The following is a 21,390-nucleotide window of genomic DNA, read 5'->3' as shown; positions in this document are numbered from 1 at the left end:
GAATACATACATGCAACAGATCAACAGATGCGTGTTCTAGACATGGGAATCCACGGGCAACAGATCCACACGCGATCAATTTGCAAATCCACGCACCGGAAGAATGCACAAGTATACAGGTTTTTTTTGCTCCGAATACCATCCACAAGTACATAAGTGTGTATGTAATTTAATGCACAAATAAATGCTGAACTGTTTGTAATGGTATTCTTCTTCGAGAATGTCTGTTCTGCAGTCTTGACATACACACACGCGCAATGCTGGGGACGTGGTTTAACGTGGCTGACAGCAAATGCCCATTCATTAAAATCCAGTAGATTTGGCTATTTTTTTTTTTTTAAAGAATTTTTTTAATTTTCATTTCTCAAGTGTAATGTGGTTATAGATTACAGATATATAATCTCTATAATCTGAAATAAGTGTTTTATGTTTTTATTTAAAATTAAATTAAATTTTTATCCATGATGGCAAAGCCCCATTTTCAGCTGCCATTACTCCAGTCTACTAAGAAATTAATGTGTCACATAATCCTTAAGAAATCACTTAACATGTTAACTTAGTAGTAAAGTAACATTTCTTTTTGTTATAACAGTTAAAATGGTTGTGCTACTTAATGAAGTGTGGAAATCGCAATATAGCATATTTTCCCAGCTGAGGTATTGCATTTTTTAGTTACTGTACACTTGCAAGTCAAATTTCAGTTTTAAAAATAAACAAAAATAAACATATTTCTTCTCAAATTCATCAATCTATTGTTCTTTTGAGAGAAGAAGGCTATTCCATCCATGCACTTCTGTTTTGAAAGAATAAAACAAATTTGATCTAATCGAGACAGAAAGAGCTGCCTTTATATGTTTTTTTGACCTTCAAAATTTTGGTACCCATTTACTTGCATTGTATGGGCCTACAGAGCTGAAATATTCTAATAAGAAAGTCATACATATCTTGGATGGAATGAGGGTGAGTAAATGACGGGAGACTTTCCATTTTTGGGTAAACTATCCCTTTAAATAAAAGGCCAATTCAAAAGTATTGATTATTAAAAGCACACATCTGAAATGTCAAAGAAAGTACACTGTTTCTCTAAATATGACTCAATTCCTTCTTATATGCAAACGTTTCATTGTCTGTGTGTGTCTTTAAAATGTATAATTCTCTTCACTATCAACACAACAAAAATACATTTTGTATAGTGGATTTCAGCACTTTGAAATTGAATTTGAACAGATTTTCTTTTTCTTGACATCTGTTTATGCATTGCTTGTCCTGATTCAATCTTATATCTCCTCCTCTGAGCATTAAGGGGTGTAGAGTATACTTTGTTGTCAGACAAAAAATTTAGAATATATATATATATATATATATATATATATATATATATATATATATATATATATATATATATATACAGTATATATGTATCTAGATCTAGATAAATGCAGGATCTGATGAAACCAGAAGATGGCACTGTGACGGTGGGTTGTGCACAGACATACACCACTCAAATTTTCTTTAGAAATGTAAAAAGCAATATTCTCTATGATCATAACTTTGTTGTACTATAATTTTATAATTCTCATTTTTCAGACTTTTTCTATTCTGGATCTCTGCATCTTTGCATTGCACAGTGAGCACAATGCTTCAAGCAGCTGACTTCAGAGACCAACTGTCCACTTACGGAAGCCCAGAATTCATGTCTTCTCTCAAACCAGGTTCAGAACCATAGAAATGCATGCAGATATAATTTATGTGTTATAAGGGGCCTGCTGCTGTTCAAAATACCTAAAGCCTCTACTCAGTTATCTGGCAAGCACCCAAGGCAATAGCAGTACACTAAAACCAATATATGGCTATTCTGACCTCAGAGCTTCCACAACAGTGGATCCAGATGAGATGGGGTGAGACTCATTATCATGTCAGTCTGATACAAGAGAAATACAGTGACACACACACACACACACATGTAAATATCCCACTCTGCATGGTGCATGGCTTAACCCTTTACAACTATAATTACATAAAGACTGTATCAATGCACTGATACTGGTATCGAATAGTGGATTGTTTGATTCAAATCCTGCAGGCCACAATGAGCACTTCTCTCAAATTTGGAGCCTTAGTTACCCCATAAAAACCACAACATGTGGAACCACAACATGACGAAACAACCAAAACCATGACCTTCTATTAACCTCATTTACACATCCCTAAAAAATGAAAGGTTGTGTAATAACATTCCATACCTTAGAATCATCACTTAGGGTCTTTCTAAAAGGATATCTGAAAGATTCCAGAGATCGCATGATTTCTGATAAGAAACAGTATACCCTGTACCTTGTTCCCACTGCATAACCTTCAAAATCTCCAGGAAAACAATGCTATTGTTTGATTCCAAGGTTTATCATTTAGGTCTTGAATGAGTATGATTATGTCAGACCCTCAACAAACAACCTTACTTGATTGGCAAGGGTATTTAGATATAGAAACATGCATCACCCATCTAAGAACTGGGACCTATTATACTCATAATACAATGTGTTTTTCCCTTTCTGTCCAGTGTTGGCAACCATTAAAGAGCATATGAACAAATGAACCTATCCGATCAGGTTTGTACAACTTTTTAAAAGGTCTTGTTACAGTCCGTTGACCATTTTAGAGGATGGCAGACACTGAAAATGCAGTTCAATTGTTAACACATTTTTGAAACTATATCACTTGTTCTAGCTTGGATATTGCAAAATCAGACAGATTTGAACACCAAAACCATTTCAACTGGCGTCATATAGTGAATTTTACTTTTGAATAATAGCAGAATCCTACATTATCATCAACAGTAGTTCTGCTAGTGCAGTAGTTAGTGATATCCTTAGAAAAAAATATCAATATTTGTAGGCAAAGAATTTTAGCCTTGAGATATTTAAAGGTTTATCAGCTTTCTTCTTTTGGCTTTAATTCATAAAGGTCAAAGAGAATGGACCAGTGAGAACGTAATGAAAACCATATTCCAGAGTCTCTGACTTATACATTGCCAAACTTAAAGGGAGGTGATGTGTAAATCCAACTTACAGAGATCCAACACTGCTTCTCTGTACAACAACAAAACTGATATCCATTGACATAGTCATTTTCTTGGCCTTGACTAAGAGGAAAAGATTTTAGGAGTTTTGTGAAGCACCATTTTCTTTTGTGCATGTACAATATAATTCAGAATTATAGTATATAGTAGCATTGTATAGTCCATCACCTTTTTCATATTGTACTTAGTTCCTTTGCTTAAAAGCATCTGACAAATGAATAAATGTTCATGTAATAAAGTCACGTCATATGCTTACAACACTATCATTGATTTATGTTGGATTTTCCCTGGCCTAACTCCTTTAGATGCCTATTTAGACTGTGTCAGAAATTGTGTATGAGTGTGCACAAATATGTGGTGTGTAGTAAATTCACTTACCTGTTGGTGACTCTTCACAATCAATACACTGAAATCTAATCTGGTTTCATAACAGAGAAAGCATGGCTAAGCAGGCTGGGCAGCCGAGTGAAAAATTGTACATTCTAAAACTGTTCTAAATATGGTCTGGAAAACAGGACATTCCCACAATTTAAGCACCTCTGTATACACACTATTCCTCTTTTAAAGGCGATAGTGCTACCAATAACAGTATCAGGATTAGGATTATAAAAACCAGAGAGGACACCAGGAAAAAAGTTCTGAATTATTTTGCAACTTGCTGGCAGAAGATGGAAGTGTACTATTTTGTAGACATTACCTCAGGACATAAGCAGAGCCATTGCTTGAATTCACAGGGCCTGAGGAGTAGACAACAACTTTTTGCACAACTTATTTTTAGGGGTATCAACACTGCTGAGTTAAAGGGATAGTTCATCCAAAAAAAAAAATTCTCTCATCATTTACTCATCCTCATACCATCCCAGATGTCAAAAAAGATTTTTAGAAGAATATTTCAGCTCAGTAACCCAAATGACTCCAGTGGTTAAATGTATGTCTTAAGAAGCGATATTATAGGTTGGGCCGCCGATAAAGGGCTACAACTGGACCTTTTGTCCCGGGCCTGGGCTTGAGGGGGGGCCCAGAGTTGGGGGTGGGGGGTGGGCATGGGAGGGGGGGACAGAAAGTCTATTCCATATTGTAGAGCGCATCTAAATGCATTTAGCGGGAGACACAAATATAAACATGGAGACAGTGTGCAACCGCGAATGCCGTCTGGGTAGCGCACAATGATGGGACAATGGACTATAGGTGTGGGTTAGAAATAGATAAATATTTAAGACCTTTTTACTATAATACCCTGCCCAGTAGGAGGCAATATGCATGAAAAATGTGAATCGCCAAAAACAAAAGTGTGAAAGTGGAGATTTATAGTAAAAAAATAACTTAAATATTGATCTGTTTCTCACCCACGCCTATCATATTGCTTCTGAAGGCATGGATTTAACCACTAGAGTCCTATGGATTACTTTTATGCTGCCTTCATATGCTTTATGTATCTTAATGGACCTACAGAGCTGAGATATTCTTTTAAAAATCTTTGCTTATGTTCTGCAAAGAAAGAAAATCATATACATCTGATGGCCAAGGACAATGTTCAGTTTAACAAAGGCCCTATAGGCAGGGTTGGGAGGGTTATTTTTGAAATGTATTCCACTACGGATTACAGATTACATGCCGTAAAATGTAGAATTACATTTGTAACGTATTCCGTTAGATTACTCAAGATCAGTAACTTATTCTAAATACTTTGGATTACTTCTTCAGCACTGGTAGATTTTTTCACTTGTTTTGACTATAAAAACTCTGCCAGTGCAATAAGACAAAATACACATGTTAAAAATACATTCTATGAAAAACCTAAATATCTTATGCAGTGTTGTTTCTAAAACAAGATTAATCAAACTGATCTTGTTTTGAGGATTTTTAGATATTTTTATAGGAAAACAATACAAAAATTATTATCAAGAATACGATTTTTCCCTAATATCGAAGGTCTTACTAGAAAAAAAGAAATTATGATTCAACGTGAATTTTCTTGATAAAAAAATATGATCATGCCTGGTAACGTGCATGTAAAGCTGACAATTTACACAAGGTTTATTTCTATTTCTTCTGCTCCAAACTTACTTCAAACGTACTTCTCTGTCTGCTCGTGTGAATGTAACACAACATAAGAAAGTGTTTCACCGCTGTTCAAATGCTCTTTGGATCGCATCATTTATATGGATAATTTTTTCCATCTGAAAGGACTAAATATTAAATGAAACAAATGACAATAAAATGCAAAGTAATCTCTTCAGTAATCAAAATACTTTTTGAATGTAACTGTATTCTAATTACCAATTATTTAAATTGTACTGTAGTGGAATACAGTTACTTATATTTTGTATTTTAAATACGTATTCCCGTTACATGTATTCCGTTACTCCCCAACCCTGCCTATAGGTATTAATAAAAGGTATGTGTCAGTGGTAAAAGACAACTGTACAACGTTAAATTGAAGTTTTAAGTATGTAGCTGCAGGAACTTGTTAGCAATAACACCATTCATGTCATGGAACACTGCACTTTAATTTGACACATATTTTCAACCACCCAAAAACTAAACTAAAATAAAATAAACAAATGTTACTTAAAAAAAAAAAGTCAATTTATGTCCGTAAAAAACATTATCAACCCTATACTGAAAGCTGTGATTTTACGTTGAATTTGAATCAGGCGGAATGGTGGGTAGTCCGCAGAGTGACGCGGGGACTTTGGACAGATAAATATGGCGGCTCCCAGTGGAAGGTCGGTTTTATTCGTGTGCTTGGGTAAGAGAGTTTCTAATCTACTAAAAGACAATCTTTAACTTTAATCTGATTTTTAAATGGGCAATGCAAAAAGCATAATAAACATCAGGCGAAAACAGCCAAACAATTACCATCATTCACTATTTCACTGGCTTCATTCAGGAAATGAAACCTTTCATGAGTTCATACACCCGGCATATGCATAAACCCACCGCCGATTTCATGCATTTACACATGAATGAACACTTATTACTTATGATTACTTAAACGTCTCATTTGTAGACTTTGAAAGAGTAGGGAATTCTAACTATTGGCATTTTATTGTATAGATCACCCATCAATTTTTCCATTAGTTTGGCATTAGATGAATCATAATGCCCAGCACATCAGCCTAAAACTCCCCATTTAGTGAGCATTGATATTTAAAATTATAAGATAGTTTGTGACATTCATATTGCAATCCACATAGGAGAGATTTCCTTATAGTCTAGTTGGTCCTCCTGATGATATTAGTAAGGAATTTACCTTTGATGCAAGATAGCAGTAGTAATGTAACAGGACCTAACACTTGCAGAAATTTGTTCATTCTATTCAATTCTGTTCTATTCCACCATAACACAGGGAATATCTGCAGATCCCCAATCGCTGAGGCTGTTTTCAGGAAGAGTGCCACAGATGGCGGGGTGGTGGACAAGGCAAGTCACCGCATGTAGTATTTTGTGCATGGAATGATAAATGGATCAATATATATTGTCAGATGTATGTAACCTACTTTGCATGAACTAAAACACTTCATAAAGAGAAACTGTTTTGAAGTACCAGCACCTTGGCCTTTGGATGAGCCCATCAGCATCATTATCAGTTTTATAGGCCAGGTAAGATTGTTCTGAAAAAAAATCGGAATAGTTGAAACGTCACAAAGGTCAAACATTAAATAGGTACATGTTTCTTGTTGATCAAAAATACAAAATTAAAAAAAGAGAAGAGAACAAAGCAATTTCTGTATTTTTATATTAAAGACACTTTAGCCTTGCCAGCCAAAGTACAGAGTAATGGTGTCAAATGCAGAAACAGGCCAGAAATATATTCTATGCAAGTTTGTAAACAGATACAAATTATTGGCTGATGCATCGCAAGCGCAGAGTCCCGTTGTACACAACGTGGATTCTTGCGTTACTGTGGTGGAAACAAACCCCTATTCTAAGAGTTACCTTAAAGGTGATGTAACTTTCTGTGCTACAAGTGGCACCAAAAAGAAGAAAATACACAAATAAACTATGTTTTCAAATAAGCTTTGCCAACACCCCTTAGACTCATCATGCCCTTTCGCACTCTGATTCACTATGAACAAATACAGTGCATCCGGAAAGTATTCACAGCGCTTCACTTTTTCCACATTTTGTTATGTTACAGCCTTATTCCAAAATGGATTAAATTCATTATTTTCTTCAACATTCTACAAACAATACCCCATAATGACAACGTGAAAGAAGTTTGTTTGAAATCTTTGCAAATTTATTAAAAAAAAAAAAACCACATGTACATAAGTATTCACAGCCTTTGCTCAATGCTTTGTTGAAGCACCTTTGGCACCAATTACAGCCTCAAGTCTTTATGAGTATGATGCTACAAGCTTGGCACACCTATTTTTGGGCAGTTTCTCCCATTCTTCTTTGCAGGACCTCTCAAGCTCCATCAGGTTGGATGGGGAGCGTCGGTGCACAGCCATTTTCAGATCTCTCCAGAGATGTTCAATCGGGTTCAAGTCTGGGCTCTGGCTGGGCCACTCAAGGACATTCACGGAGTTGTCCCGGAGCCACTCCTTTGTTATCTTGGCTGTGTGCTTAGGGTCGTTGTCCTGTTGGAAGATGAACCTTCGCCCCAGTCTGAGGTCCAGAGCACTCTGGAGCAGGTTTTCATCAAGGATGTCTCTGTACATTGCTGCATTCATCTTTCCCTCGATCCTGACTAGTCTCCCAGTTCCTGCCGCTGAAAAACATCCCCACAGCATGATGCTGCCACCACCATGCTTCACTGTAGGGATGGTATTGGCCAGGTGATGAGCGGTGCCTGGTTTCCTCCAGACATGACGCTTGCCATTCAGGCCAAAGAGTTCAGTCTTTGTTTCGCATGGTCTGAGAGTCCTTCAGGTGCCTTTTGGCAAACTCCAGGTGGGCTGTCATGTGCCTTTTACTGAGGAGTGGCTTCTGTCTGGCCACTCTACCATACAGCCCTGATTGGTGGAGTTCTGCAGAGATGGTTGTGCTTCTGGAAGGTTCTCCTCTCTCCACAGAGAAATGCTGGAGCTCTGTCAGAATGACCATCGGGTTCTTGGTCACCTCCCTGATTAAGGCCCTTCTCCCCCGATTGCTCAATTTGGCCAGGCGACCAGCTCTAGGAAGAGTCCTGGTGGTTCCAAACTTCTTCCATTTACAGATGATGGAGGCCACTGTGCTCATTGGGACCTTCAATGCTGCAGAAATTTTTCTGTACCCTTCCCCAGATCTGTGCCTCGATACAATCCTGTCTCGGAGGTCTACAGACAATTCTTTTGACTTCATGGCTTGGTTTGTGCTCTGATATGCACTGTTAACTGTGGGACCTTATATAGACAGGTGTGTGCCTTTCCAAATCATGTCCAATCAACTGAATTTACCACAGGTGGACTCCAATCAAGTTGTAGAAACATCTCAAGGATGATCAGTGGAAACAGGATGCACCTGAGCTCAATTTTGAGTGTCATGGCAAAGGCTCTTATGTACATGCGATTTGTTTCGTTTTTTATTTTTAATAAATTTGCAAAGATTTCAAACAAACTTCTTTCATGTTGTCATTATGGGGTATTGTTTGTAGAATTTTGAGGAAAATAATGAATTTAATCCATTTTGGAATAAGGCTGTAACATAACAAAATGTGGAAAAAGTGAAGCGCTGTGAATACTTAAAGGTGATATATGTTTAACGTTGTAATAAACAAGACCACTATAACATGTACACACCGGACAGAAAGCGTGGAAGAGGAATCAGGTTGTCCAATAACATTGCCAGATTGAATGGGAGCTGGGTGTGCGGTGCGGGGGATCAGCACATGAAGTTGGATGGTTTTTCTAGTAACAAGTAAGGGTAACGGTACATATTCAGACTGTCTTTCAAATGTATCTGAAGCTCAACAGTAATGAGCTAACTTGCGTGGCAATACCTTGAGTGTAGCTTACCTGTCGACAAGATCTCTATCGAACCCCAAAAATTCCCTCAAAGTCCTCCACCTTGTAAATACGATGCCAATACTTATAGTTGTCAATGAACTGGGATAGTAGAACGTATTTTAACATAAAAAAGTTCCATACTTCACCTTTAAAATGTCTTTGCCATTAAACCAGATTTTTATTGCTGGCTATCTGAATAACGGCCCTGTCTCAATACCCACATTTGCGATCGCTTGCATGCGACACCGAATAAGTCTGCAAGACTTTCCCACGTCTAAAACATGCCAATGCTCAGTGCACTTAACCCACACTAGCCCAAATACTTATTCTGAGCGTGTTAAGTGTATCCCAGAGTTCATCGCGTTCACGAGTGATGTAGCTTATTTTTGCCAAGATGACATCAAGTAGCCAAGATGATGTCGTTGTGCGAGTAGTATGTTAACACTGAAAATGCAACAAAAATAAGTGTTCAATGAGTACCCGGATGATGGACTTCTTCAGCAATCAAAACGGAGTGTGGAATGTTGGACACTTCATGCACCCAGTGAATGTGGCTTGCCATACGTAGCGAAAAGTGCGGAGTTACCTGGCTGCAATGCACAAAACAATTGTACATAATAGAGAATGTAGCAACTAGTGAAACTTCAGTTAAGACAGCACCTTACAAATGTAAGTTGAATGCTTTACATGACCCCATGTTGTGTATGTATGTTCGAGATTTAAGTATTGAACTGAGGTTGGCTTAGCCACTAAACCTAGCAGCAACACGTTGCATGTTTTGAAACGTGTTTGAAACATCACTTCCGTCAGCTGTTAAACAGCGAATGCTTCTGTTTTGTAAAAAAATTTTGTTCCATTTGGGATGATACTACACTTTAAACATTAATATACTGCATAGTGTATAGTGTGTAATTTGGGACACAGCTGCTGTCTTTACGTCTACTTGCACACTGGCCAAACACTAGAAATAGTGAAGACAAGTGGGTAAGTAGGCAAGTACAAAGACCACAAGTGTGGGGATTGAGACAGGGCCAATATCACATCAACCATTTAACTAACTTGCTCATCAAGATTCTGTTCAAACTGTTGCTCCACCTTGACAGTAATTGACCTGACGAGATGTTGATGCCAGTGCCCGATATAGTGCCTCTTGTGGCAACACTGAGAATGCAGCACATGCATACATTTAGTTTCGAATTGGGTTCTGGCACATTTCGGAAAGCATTGACGCATGAAATCAAGCTTGTATAGCTAGAAATGTTTGCATTCACATATTTTCCTAGACTATATTTTGCACTTAATTCTGAATTAAGAAGCTGCAAGCACTTCACTACTTAGTAACTACATTTTATGATATGCTTCAAAATGCTTTGTGTGTGTTTGTGCATGTTTGTGTATATAATCTGCTATGTACACTTGAGCTGCCATCATCAATGCTGTGTTTATGTATATGTGTCTTCAGTGGAGAATAGACAGTGCCGCCACATCCACCTATGAAATCGGAAACCCCCCGGATTACCGCGGCCAGACCTGCATGAAGAGACACAGCGTGTCCATGAAGCATGTGGCGCGGCAGGTACGGTGGGGTCCTGATTAGAGTTAACACTTAACGTTAGAATTGTGTTCTCTTTGTGTGTATTACAGTGGGTTATAGATTCTGGTGCCACCTCTGATTGGAATACTGGCAGCGCTCCTGATGCCCGTGGTCTGGCCTGCCTCAGGAAACATGGCATAGAGACAGATCACAGGGCACGACAGGTATTGAAGATGTGAGATTTTGTATGTTTGTTATAGATGGAGAGGAATGAGTTAGAGAACCTGTCATATCAGTGCAAACACACATTTATCATCTCCTCATTACAAGAATGGTTCTCCCAAAAATAAAAGTACTGTCATCATCTCATGTTTTGTTTCAAACCTGTATGACTTTCTTTCCTCCTTGGAAAACAAAATGAGATTTTAGGCAGAATGTTAGCCTCAGTCATCATTAACTTTCATTGTATGGGGAAAAAGATGCATAGAAAGTGAATAGTGACCGAGACTAACATTCTGCCTAACATCATCTTTTGTGTTCCACTAAAGAATGAAAGTGGGTTTGGAACAACATTAGGGTCAGTGAATGATGACAGAACTTGCTTTATTGGGTGAACTATCTCTTTAATAACCCGAAGAACCGAATTTCAATCACTATCACTGCACGAGAGCTCATGCGGGCATTATCCAATCATAATTTACAGCCAAAAGAGATTTATCTTTGTCATACCCTGAACATTGTAATGCCACTACTTTATCTTTCCTCCTTTACGATTTTTTAAAACGTCTTGCCTAATAATTTATTTCGACAGGTATTCACTGCCTCGCTGCCTGTGACCTCTTCGCTCTTCTCCATCTCCTTCTGTGCTTTAAATAATTTTTCATCTTTCTAGAGCACTTTCCGGAAAAAAAAAAAAGTTTCTACAGAGTTTGTTGTTTTGAATTGCCTTCAAAATAATATTTGCTGTGTATTTTTATAGAGCACAGTTGCTCAGTAATTCACAGCACATAAAACCAAAATGGTGCTGGTGCTTGGCAAGGGAATCTATGAACTCTCTTAGAAATGGGATGTTTATATGCACACCAACACAATGAAAACTACCGAAAACCAGCTTATAAAAAGATTAAAAAAAACCTGACAGTGCAAGAAAAACGTGTTTACATTTGATTTGAAATCATCGGATTATTCTCTGCTATTGACATCACAACGTAAACAGGCATGCGCACAACACTTGGATAAGCCGGTAAAAGTGTTTACATACAATGCCATATTGGGGTAATGGACAAAAAATCTATGTATGCCGATCAGTTTTTGCTTAACAATTTATGACCATACCCCGATAAAGGAAAAGCCTTTATGGCTTTTATATGACCACACACTTTAACGGCTTATTGACTATAATTGATGTAAGATCGTGCATGTAAATGCGCTCACCGACTTGAGATCTACATTTACTTTACAAGTCTTACTCGAGTTTTGAGAACTTACATTAACATTAAGTAATTTAATTCAGCAACTTTCATGAGCTTGCTATAATGTATAGTCATTAGGGCTGAAACGATTAGTCGACGTTATCGACAAAGTCAACAAAAAAAGAATTGTCGACAAAAAATAGTCGTTTGATCTCATTTAATGGAACAAGATCACATAAAACTAATGATGAAGTGCGAGAGCAGCACTGCAGTTTGCACCTGACTGAGGAGAGGAAGAAAACACAGCTCACAGTCGAGATGCGCTCTAAACTTTCCAAACAGCTTCAGGTTATGTAGATAGCGAAGTATGAGGGAATTACAATGCAAAAATGCAAAATAAGTAAATACAGAAGCACTCTCGTTGTGGAATAAGTGGAGCTGGAGCAAAACTTGCATGTCGAGCATCTTTAAAGGAAACACCCCGGCGTTACATCTTAAATTCAGTTGTATTTAATGCGTTATAGCTTTATTAAAGTTCAAATAATATGGAAGCAGATCATGTAAATAACTACAAACTCCGAAACTGGCATTTCTCTGTGTGGTCAGCACCACTTCTATGAGTTGTGCAAATGTCCCGATCTAAGGGGGAGAGATTGAAACTGCACCCGGCTGATGCACACTCTGGGGCGGGGACGCTCGTCCCTCGAGCATGCACGCTTAATGCAGCTAGATTATAACGTGATGGCTCACGACTTATTGAATCATAATATATGTGTCACTTTATTAATTGAGAGAGTTTGTTTTTTTGTTTCATGGATTGAAGTGAACAAAAAAGTGAGAGAGGGTCGTCTTCGCCCCATTATACACTGCGACAAAATACGTTTTTGATTTGTTTTTGTTTTGGCTTGTTTTCCAATATAAATATCTAAAACTCCTTTAAAACAACGTACATTTACTTTAGGAACTTTACTGCAGAAGAAAAAATTGTTATCTGAGAATGTTGAATATAATATTAAAAATACTAATATTTTAAAATATCTAAAAATCCTTTAAAAAAAGATACATTCACCTGAGAAGCAGCATAAAAGATATTTAGACTTGCTTTTAGAGAACAGATCTTGAATATACGTATATTTTGTCTTTACTGCACTCACAGAAGTATAACAAAGTGAAAAAATACACTTATTTACAAAATACACTTATATTTAAGATACATTCTCTTAAAGCAAGTCTAAATATGTTGCTTCTCAAGTAAATGTATGTTGTTTTATGGATTTTTAGACAATTTTAAATGGAAAACAAGACAAAAACACTTGATAACAATAGGATTTTTTGCAGTGAATTTCTTTACTGAATTAAACTTAATAAAAAGTATTTTTTTCCCTTTAATTCAGTGAATGTCATTTAGAGATATTTGTAAAAGATGATTTTGTCCTCTTTATTGTTAGCAAGCACGTTTAATACAACCCTTTAAGTTGGGGCAAAAGCTGAATAATCGGTTAAGAGCTAATGATTAATCGTTGCAGTAATTGCCGAATAATCGTTAGATTAATCGATTATTAAAATAATCAATAGTTGCAGCCCTAATAGTCATGTATAATAACTACAGTTCATAGTAATCAGTTCACACAAATGATATTTATAAAGACAGGGAAAATAATGTGGCTGTGCAATAAAGATAGGAATAGGGTGTAACGCCGGATTCACACATACTCCGTGAGTGGGGCGTGAGCGAGGCATCGCGTTTGGGCTTTCACATTGGCCACGTCTCTTTTCTAGGTTCCTACGGCAATGGAGGGCAGTCACTTGCACTTGTTTTTCAGCGTACTTGGTCGTGATTGCTTAAATATCAAAGCCTCTTTCAAGGCAAGTCAGTCCACTCTGCGGTCATCTTTGGAACGCTCTCAGGCATTCCATTTTCTTTAAACAAGTGGCATAAAAGTACAGCTCCTATCTACGGAGTTGGTCATGATTAAGATCAGAGAACATATTTAAAATCAGCAGTAAAATCTGACAACAATAGTATCATAAATTGTGCTGCTTTAGCTCAGATTACGCTAAAAACACTTTTTTTAGGCTGGATCAGCTAATGTGCATGCGCATTCTTGAGTTGATTGACAGGCGATGTCTTTATCTAAAAGGTGATTGGCTCTTTTACCTGAAGGCGGTCGTTCCAGTTTCTCACATTCATTTTAATACCAGTCTCCTCTAAACTGTCTCTTTATATATACAAAAATGGCAAAAGTCCTGCAGTTTATTTATTTGTTCTTTCATTCATTTAGTTATTTTCTGTTTGTTTGTATGCAGACTTATAAATTGTAGTGTATAGTAGGCTAGGTTCGGTTTAAATATTTGTATCTGCTTTTGTTTCTTTTCTAAAATCTTCTGATTATTGTAGTTTTCTACTGCACCCAGAGCCAGCACCCAGAGTCCAGCATGAGCCGCGTGACAAAAATAGGCTCGGCGCCAAAACTATCTGCTCACTGCTGCTTCTGGGCTGCTTCACTTCGCATCTCATGCTTGCAATGTGAAGGGTGTAATCTGTTAACATGGATGCTGAAACGAAAACGCGCTGCTCACGCCCCGCTCACGGAGGATATGTGAAACTGACATAATGTAGTTCCCTCTCAGTTCAGTTCATGAGACATTGCTGAACGCTTTGGGGAATTCCTTTTCCTCGACCTAGTTGAAGCCTTTGTATCATTACGCCAATCTTATGATTGGCAATGGTGTTTGAGCCGCGCCCTTTTAGGTGCGCATTTGCCCTATATAAGCGGGTGCTCACACACCATTTCTTCAGAATTGTATTCCTTCAAGACTGACATCATCTCATCTTGACTACGCACCTGGATCAGCCCTCTCTTCACTGTTGATGGACACCGATCAGCGGACGAGATTCCCTGCAGACACATCAGGACGTTCTTCGCCTGATTCTCAGCGCCTGCAGCGAGGATCGCCCGCCCCCTTTAGTGTACCGGCAAAGAAGTCTCTTGCCGCCGGATCGGGTTCTTCGCTCAGCGAGACATCTACCCGCTTCCCGCAGCATCCAGGCAGGAGCTATATCCTTTCATATATATATATATATATATATATATATATATATATATATATATATATATATATATACACACACACCGGTGGCCAAAAGTTTGGAATAATGTACAGATTTTGCTCTTATGGAAAGTGGCATTCAACTGATCACAATGTATAGTCAGGACATTAATAATGTGAAAAATTACTATTACAATTTGAAAAAAAGTTAAACTACTTCAGAGAGTTCTCATCAAAAAAATCCTCCATGTGCAGCTATGACAGCTTTGCAGATTCCTGGCATTCTAGCTGTCAGTTTGTCCAGATACTCAGGTGACATTTCACCCCACACTTCCTGTAGCACTTGCCATAGATGTGGCTGTCTTGTTGGGCACTTCTCACGTACTTACAGTCTAGCTGATCCCACAAAAGCTCAATGGGGTTAAGATCCATAACACTCTTTTCCAATTATCTGTTGTCCAATGTCTGTGTTTCTTTGCCCACTCTAAAATTTTCTTTTTGTTTTTCTGTTTCAAAAGTGGCTTTTTCTTTGCAATTCTTCCCATAAGGCCTGCACCCCTGAGTCTTCTCTTTACTGTTGTACATGAAGCGTTGAGCGGGTAGAATTCAATGAAGCTGTCAGCTGAGGACATGTGAGGTGTCTGTCTCAAACTAGAGACTCTGATGTACTTATCCTCTTGTTTAGTTGTACATCTGGCCTTCCACATCTATTTCTGTCCTTGTTTAGAGCCAGTTGTCCTTTGTCTTTGAAGACTGTAGTGTACACCTTTGTATGAAATCTTCAGTTTTTTGGCAATTTCAAACATTGTATATCCTTCATTCCTCAAAACAATGATTGACTGATGAGTTTCTAGAGAAAGCTGTTTTTTTTTTGCCATTTTTGACCTAATATTGACCATAAGACATGCCAGTCTATTACATACTGTAGCAACTCAAAAACAAACACAAAGACAATGTTAAGCTTTATTTAACGAACCAAATAGCTTTCAACTGTGTTTGATGTAATGGAAAGTGATGCAATTTAGCATGATTACTCAAGGATAAGGTGTTGGAGTGATGGCTGCTGGAAATGGAGCCTAGATTTGATCAAAAATTACTTTTTTCAAATAGTGATGGTGCTGTTTTTTACATCAGTAATGTCCTGACTATACTTTGTGATAAGTTGTATGCCACTTTGGTGAATTAAAGTACCAATTTCCTTCCGAAACCGCAAAATCTGTACATTATTCCAAACTTTTGGCCACCGGTGTGTGTGTGTGTATGTATATATATATATATAAACTCAGCAAAAAAGAAACGTCCTCTCACTTTCAACTGCTTTTATTTTCAGCAAACTTAACATGTGTAAATATTTGTATGAACATAAAAAGATTCAACAGCTAAGACATAAACTAAACAAGTTTCACAGACATGTGATTAACAGAAATGGAATAATGTGTCCCTGAACAAGGGGGGGGGGGGGGGGTCAAAATCAAAAGTAACAGTCAGTATCTAGTGTGGCCACCAGCTGCATTAAGTACTGCAGTGCATCTCCTCCTCATGGACTGCACCAGATTTTCCAGTACTTGCTGTGAGATGTTACCCCACTCTTCCACCAAGGCACTTGCAAGTTCCCGGGCATTTCTGGGTGGAATGGCCCTAGCCCTAACCCACCAATCCAACAGGTCCCAGACGTTCTCAATGGGATTGAGATCCGGGCATTTCGCTGGCAATGGTAGAACACTGACATTCCTGTCTTGCAGGAGATCACTCACAGAACGAGCAGTATGGCTGGTGGCATTGTCATGCTGGAGGGTCATATCAGGATAAGCCTGCAGGAAGGGTACCACATTAGGGAGGACGATGTCTTCCCTGTAACGCTCAGCGTTGAGATTGCCTGCAATGACAACAAGCTCAGTCCGATGATGCTGTGACACACCGCCCAAGACCATGACGGACCCTCCACCTCCAAATCGATCCCACTCCAGAGAACAGGCCTCGTTGTAACGCTCATTCCTTCAATAAACGCGAGTCCAACCATCACCCCTGGTGAGACAAAACGGCAACTCGTCAGTGAAGAGCACTTTTTTGCCAGTCCTGTCTGGTCCAGTGAAGGTGGGTTTGTGCCCATAGGTGACGTTGTTGCCGGTGATGTCTGGTAAAGATCTGCCTTACAACAGGCCTACAAGCCCTCAGTCCAGCCTCTTTCAGCCTATTGCGGACAGTCTGAGCACTGATGGAGGGATTGTGCGTTCCTAGTGTAACTCGGGCAGTTGTTGTTGCCATCCTGTACCTGTCCCGCAGGAGTGATATTCGGATGTACCGATCCTGTGCAGTTGTTGTTACACGTGGTCTGCCATTGCAAGGACGATCAGCTGTCCTTCCTGTCCCCCTGTAGCGCTGTCTTGGGCATCTCACAGTACGGACATTGCAATTTATTGCCCTGGCCACATCTGCAGTCCTGCCTCCATGCAGCATACCTTAGGCACGTTCATGCAGATGAGCAGGGACCCTGGGCATCTTTCTTTTGGTGTTTTTCAGAGTCAGTAGAAAGGTTTCTTTAGTGTCCTAAGATTTTATAACTGTGACCTTAATTGCCTACCATCTGTAAGCTGTTATTGTCTTAACGACCGTTCCACAGGTGCATGTTCATTAATTATGGTTCATTGAACAAGCATGGAAAACATTGTTTAAGCCCTTTACAATAAAGATCTGTAAATTATTTGGATTTTTACAAAATTATCTTTAAAATACAGTGTCCTGAAAAAGGGACATTTCTTTTTTTGCTGAGTTTATATAAATTGTAATATTCCGTCCAAGGGACTTAAAAACTCATAAAAGAGCCGTTTGTGTGAATGCATCTTTTAAAGATTTTGTTTCGCAAGTGTTCCTGTGAGCGAAGCATCGCTCCGTCAGACCAACATGAGAGCTGTGTTTGCTGTCTGGGCCGCCCATGCCAAAGCAGCTCTCATGGGGACAGACTGCTCTAACTGTGAGGACATAAGTCTCAAGACGCCCTCCTGACCGCTTCCTCTGTGTTAAGTCTCGAGGGACCACATAAAGAAGCACGGCGGGGCCATGAGGTAGAGCTGGAAGAAACCGAGGAGGATCTCATGCCGGCCCAAGCCCAACAAGCCCCTTGATTTTCCCACGCAGCGTCTTCGCCAGTGCAGTACACACGTGATGACTTCTGGCCCTCTATGAATGAGCACGGTGATGTCGTATTCGGTGGGTCTGACAATGATAATGATGTGTGTCCCTCGCAGCATCGGAAGAATGGTCCATGGAGGATGCTGCAACCCCTCCCCCACTGAGGGTGAGGAGCGCGCACTGGCCATTTATACGAGTTACTCCACGTCATTGCGTGGGCAGTTGAGGAGCTCGGCCTTGAGTGGTCGCCTCCTGTCGAGCCGGAAAATTCACGTCTCAATGAATGATTCCTGCACACCGTCCGTGATTCGGAAAGCAGTGTCGTTCTTCCCTGAGGTTCACACGGAGCTTACTGAGACCTCCTTGTGAGAGAGGCAATGGGGTCGTTCCCTGTACCGTGCACAGAGAGAATGTCACAGGCCTTATTATCTCATCAAAATGCAGAAAGACGGTGGCCTCTGGCCTATCTGCACCTGTGACATTTGAATTGAGTGCTGTTCATAATGATCACATACAAACAATTCTCTCTCTTATGTTTGCACACTCATAAACCATACCTTAGTGTACTTATTAACTTTGGCTCAGGCCATTATTGAGAATTTGCCTTGCTTCCCCATTTCACACACTGTGCACAACCGCTTCCCAATGGTGAGCGGTGCGCTATCACAATTAGTGTCAAATATAAAGCGCCCGCTATCTCGATATGTGAACGCGTGGCGGGCGCTCACGGGCATGTCAGATTGGGTGCTAAAAATGATCGAACACGGGTATTCGATCCAATTCGCATGCAGACCGCCTCACTTCAGCGTTTTGTATTCGACGATTCTGTCACGGGATGTGCCTGTATTACGTGCAGAAATTCACAATCTCTTCGCAAAAGATGCGATAGAGGTTCTTCCGAGCTGCCGTGGCCGCAAAGGGTTTTGCAGCTGCTGTCCTTTCTGAAGAAAGACGGCAGGCTTCGGCCGATCCTAGATCTGAGATGCTTGAATTGCGCGCTGACAAAACACCCATTCAAGATGTTAACTCAGAAACAGATCTTATCGCACATCTGCCCACGGGACTGGTTTGCGTCAATAGATCTAAAGGACGCGTACTTTCATATCCGAATTGTACCGTGCCACAGGCTGTTCTTGAGATTTGCGTACAAAGGGATGACATATAAATTCAAAGTCCTTCCCTTCGGATTGTCTCTGGCACCGTGCACGTTCTCGAAATGTGTCGATGCGTTGCTCGCCCCTTTGAAGATGAACGGTGATTGGCTATTACTGGCACGATCATAGGCTCTGCTATGCGAGCACAGGGACATGATACTTCACCATTTGAACAGCCTGGGTATCAATGTCAACTGGGCGAAAAGCACACTTTCCCCCAGCCAACAAATCTCCTTTTTGGGGGTTCGACTCGACTCTATGAGCATGCGTGTGCACCACAAGAGTGAGCGCGTCCAGACCATTCACCATGTCTGTCTCAGTTCAAATTGGGAAAAACATTTTCACTGAAGTCTTTTCAGAAAATGCTGGGTTTTATGGTGGCAGCATACGGTGTCATACTGTTAGGTCTTTTACACATGAGACCTTTCCAGTGCTGGCTCAAACACCATGTACCGAGTCACGCCTGGCGTCAGGGGCGCATGCATGTCACTGTGACTTGCCGCTGCCTGACTGCTCTAGCACCATGGACAGCTCCAAACCTTTATCAGCAGTAGTTGTGTTGACCACGGATGCATCCAACATGGGTTGGGGCGCACTGTGCGATGGACGTCTGGCTTTCGGCACTTGGACAGGTGCGAAACGAGCGTGACACATCGCTTGGAAATGCTAGCCATCTTCTTAGCGGTGAAAGCTTTCCATTCCAACATAGTGAATCATCATGTTCTGATTTGTTCAGACAATATGTCAGTGGTAGCGTACATAAATTGGCAGGGCGGCACTCGATCGCTACCAGTGTTGGGCCTGGCGCAATGCCTCCTCATGTGGAGCACACACCATCTCCTCTCCCTGTGTGCGACATATGTCCCAAGCTGTTTGAACTTTGGAGCAGACATGCTGTCACGCCAGGGGCCGATGGCAAGGGAATGGAGATTTCATCCTCAAATGGTTTTGAGGATTTGGGAACTGTTTTTCAAAGCGAAAGTCAACCTATTTGCCTCTGCGAAGACAGCACACCACCCTCTTTGGTACTCCATGTCCCAAGCCCCACTGGGAGTGGACGCCTTAGCCCACAAGTGGCTGCACATGCATGTGGAGCACACTCGTCAGATCAGCACTTTGTTTGTTATGGAGGATGCACAAAAGGCATGTCTGTCTCCAAACAAAGGCTATCTCACTCGCGATCGCCCTGGATTATGAATCACAGTGTGTGAGATGCCCTATTGGCGTGAAAGCGCATTCAAGTAGAGGCATGGCCTCTTCAAGGGCATGGAAAAATGGTATATCCCTACAGGATATATGCTTTGCAGCAGGATGGTCTTTGCAAAACACGTTCACGAGGTTTTATAACCTAGATGTGGCGTCCATCGCTTCATAAGTCTTCTCAGTCTAGAGAGCTTACTATTCCAACACCCGGCGGAGCCCAAGCCCCTTCTCATGGGTTGGTTACCTGTTATATTTGAATACAGTCGCCTGTGTAGGCCGCTACCCAATTTACTCCCACTAGAAGTCACAAGCTCCTGAGATGAAGGGAACGAGACATTGCAAACTTGGCTGCCCAACTACTTCAGAGTTTTGAGGTACGAGTGATGCGTTCTTGTCCTCAATCAGAAAATTCTGAAGAAATGGTGTGTGAGTGCCCACATATATAGGGCAAATGTGCGGCTAAAAATGCAGGGCTCAAACACCATTGCCAATCATAAGATTGCCGTTATGATACAATGGCTTCAACTAGGTTGTGGAAAAGGAATTCCCCAAAGCGTTCAGCAATGTCTCATTCCCTTCATCTCAGGGAACCGAGGTTACAAGAGTAACTGGAGAGTTTTGTGTTTTCAAGCAAAATTATGTAATTTCTGCGACACTAGCGCCACCGAATGGAATTGCAAAAATAATGTTTTCAAAACATTTTTCTGAATACGCCCCTCGTTTGTAGTTGTTCAAACAGTCAGATAGTTCCACCCCCAACTCACGCCATTGGTTGAGTAAGTTGTTGGAGTCGGTATAACTGGGTCACTCTAGACAAAAACAGGAATTTTTAAAGTTCCTCAGATAAATAGTTTACAGTTTTCAAGAAAATTAGCATGAATAGCATACTTATAGT

The 21,390-nt window shown here is 40.1% G+C and overlaps 1 protein-coding gene across 2 annotated transcripts in view; it reads left to right on the top strand.

Moving 5' to 3' along the window:
- The first annotated feature begins 5,753 nt into the window (after positions 1-5,753).
- Positions 5,754-21,390, top strand: part of LOC127419928 (low molecular weight phosphotyrosine protein phosphatase-like) — a 36,129-nt gene continuing 20,492 nt past the window's right edge. The window contains exons 1-3 of one of the 2 annotated variants that reach the window (XM_051661751.1): positions 5,754-5,828; positions 6,429-6,502; positions 10,657-10,770. In XM_051661751.1, the coding sequence (XP_051517711.1) occupies positions 5,786-5,828; positions 6,429-6,502; positions 10,657-10,770 (231 nt within the window). In that variant the 5' untranslated portion in view covers positions 5,754-5,785. Of the gene's footprint in view, positions 5,829-6,428; positions 6,503-10,474; positions 10,589-10,656; positions 10,771-21,390 lie in introns of both variants that reach the window. The other variant, XM_051661752.1, reaches the window with a different exon arrangement.

This window comes from Myxocyprinus asiaticus, chromosome 29 (genome assembly GCF_019703515.2).
Source record: "Myxocyprinus asiaticus isolate MX2 ecotype Aquarium Trade chromosome 29, UBuf_Myxa_2, whole genome shotgun sequence".
In the NCBI taxonomy this organism is placed as follows: domain Eukaryota; kingdom Metazoa; phylum Chordata; class Actinopteri; order Cypriniformes; family Catostomidae; genus Myxocyprinus; species Myxocyprinus asiaticus.
The sequence above is the reverse complement of the archived record's forward strand: the minus strand, read 5'-3'. Positions and strand labels throughout refer to the sequence as shown.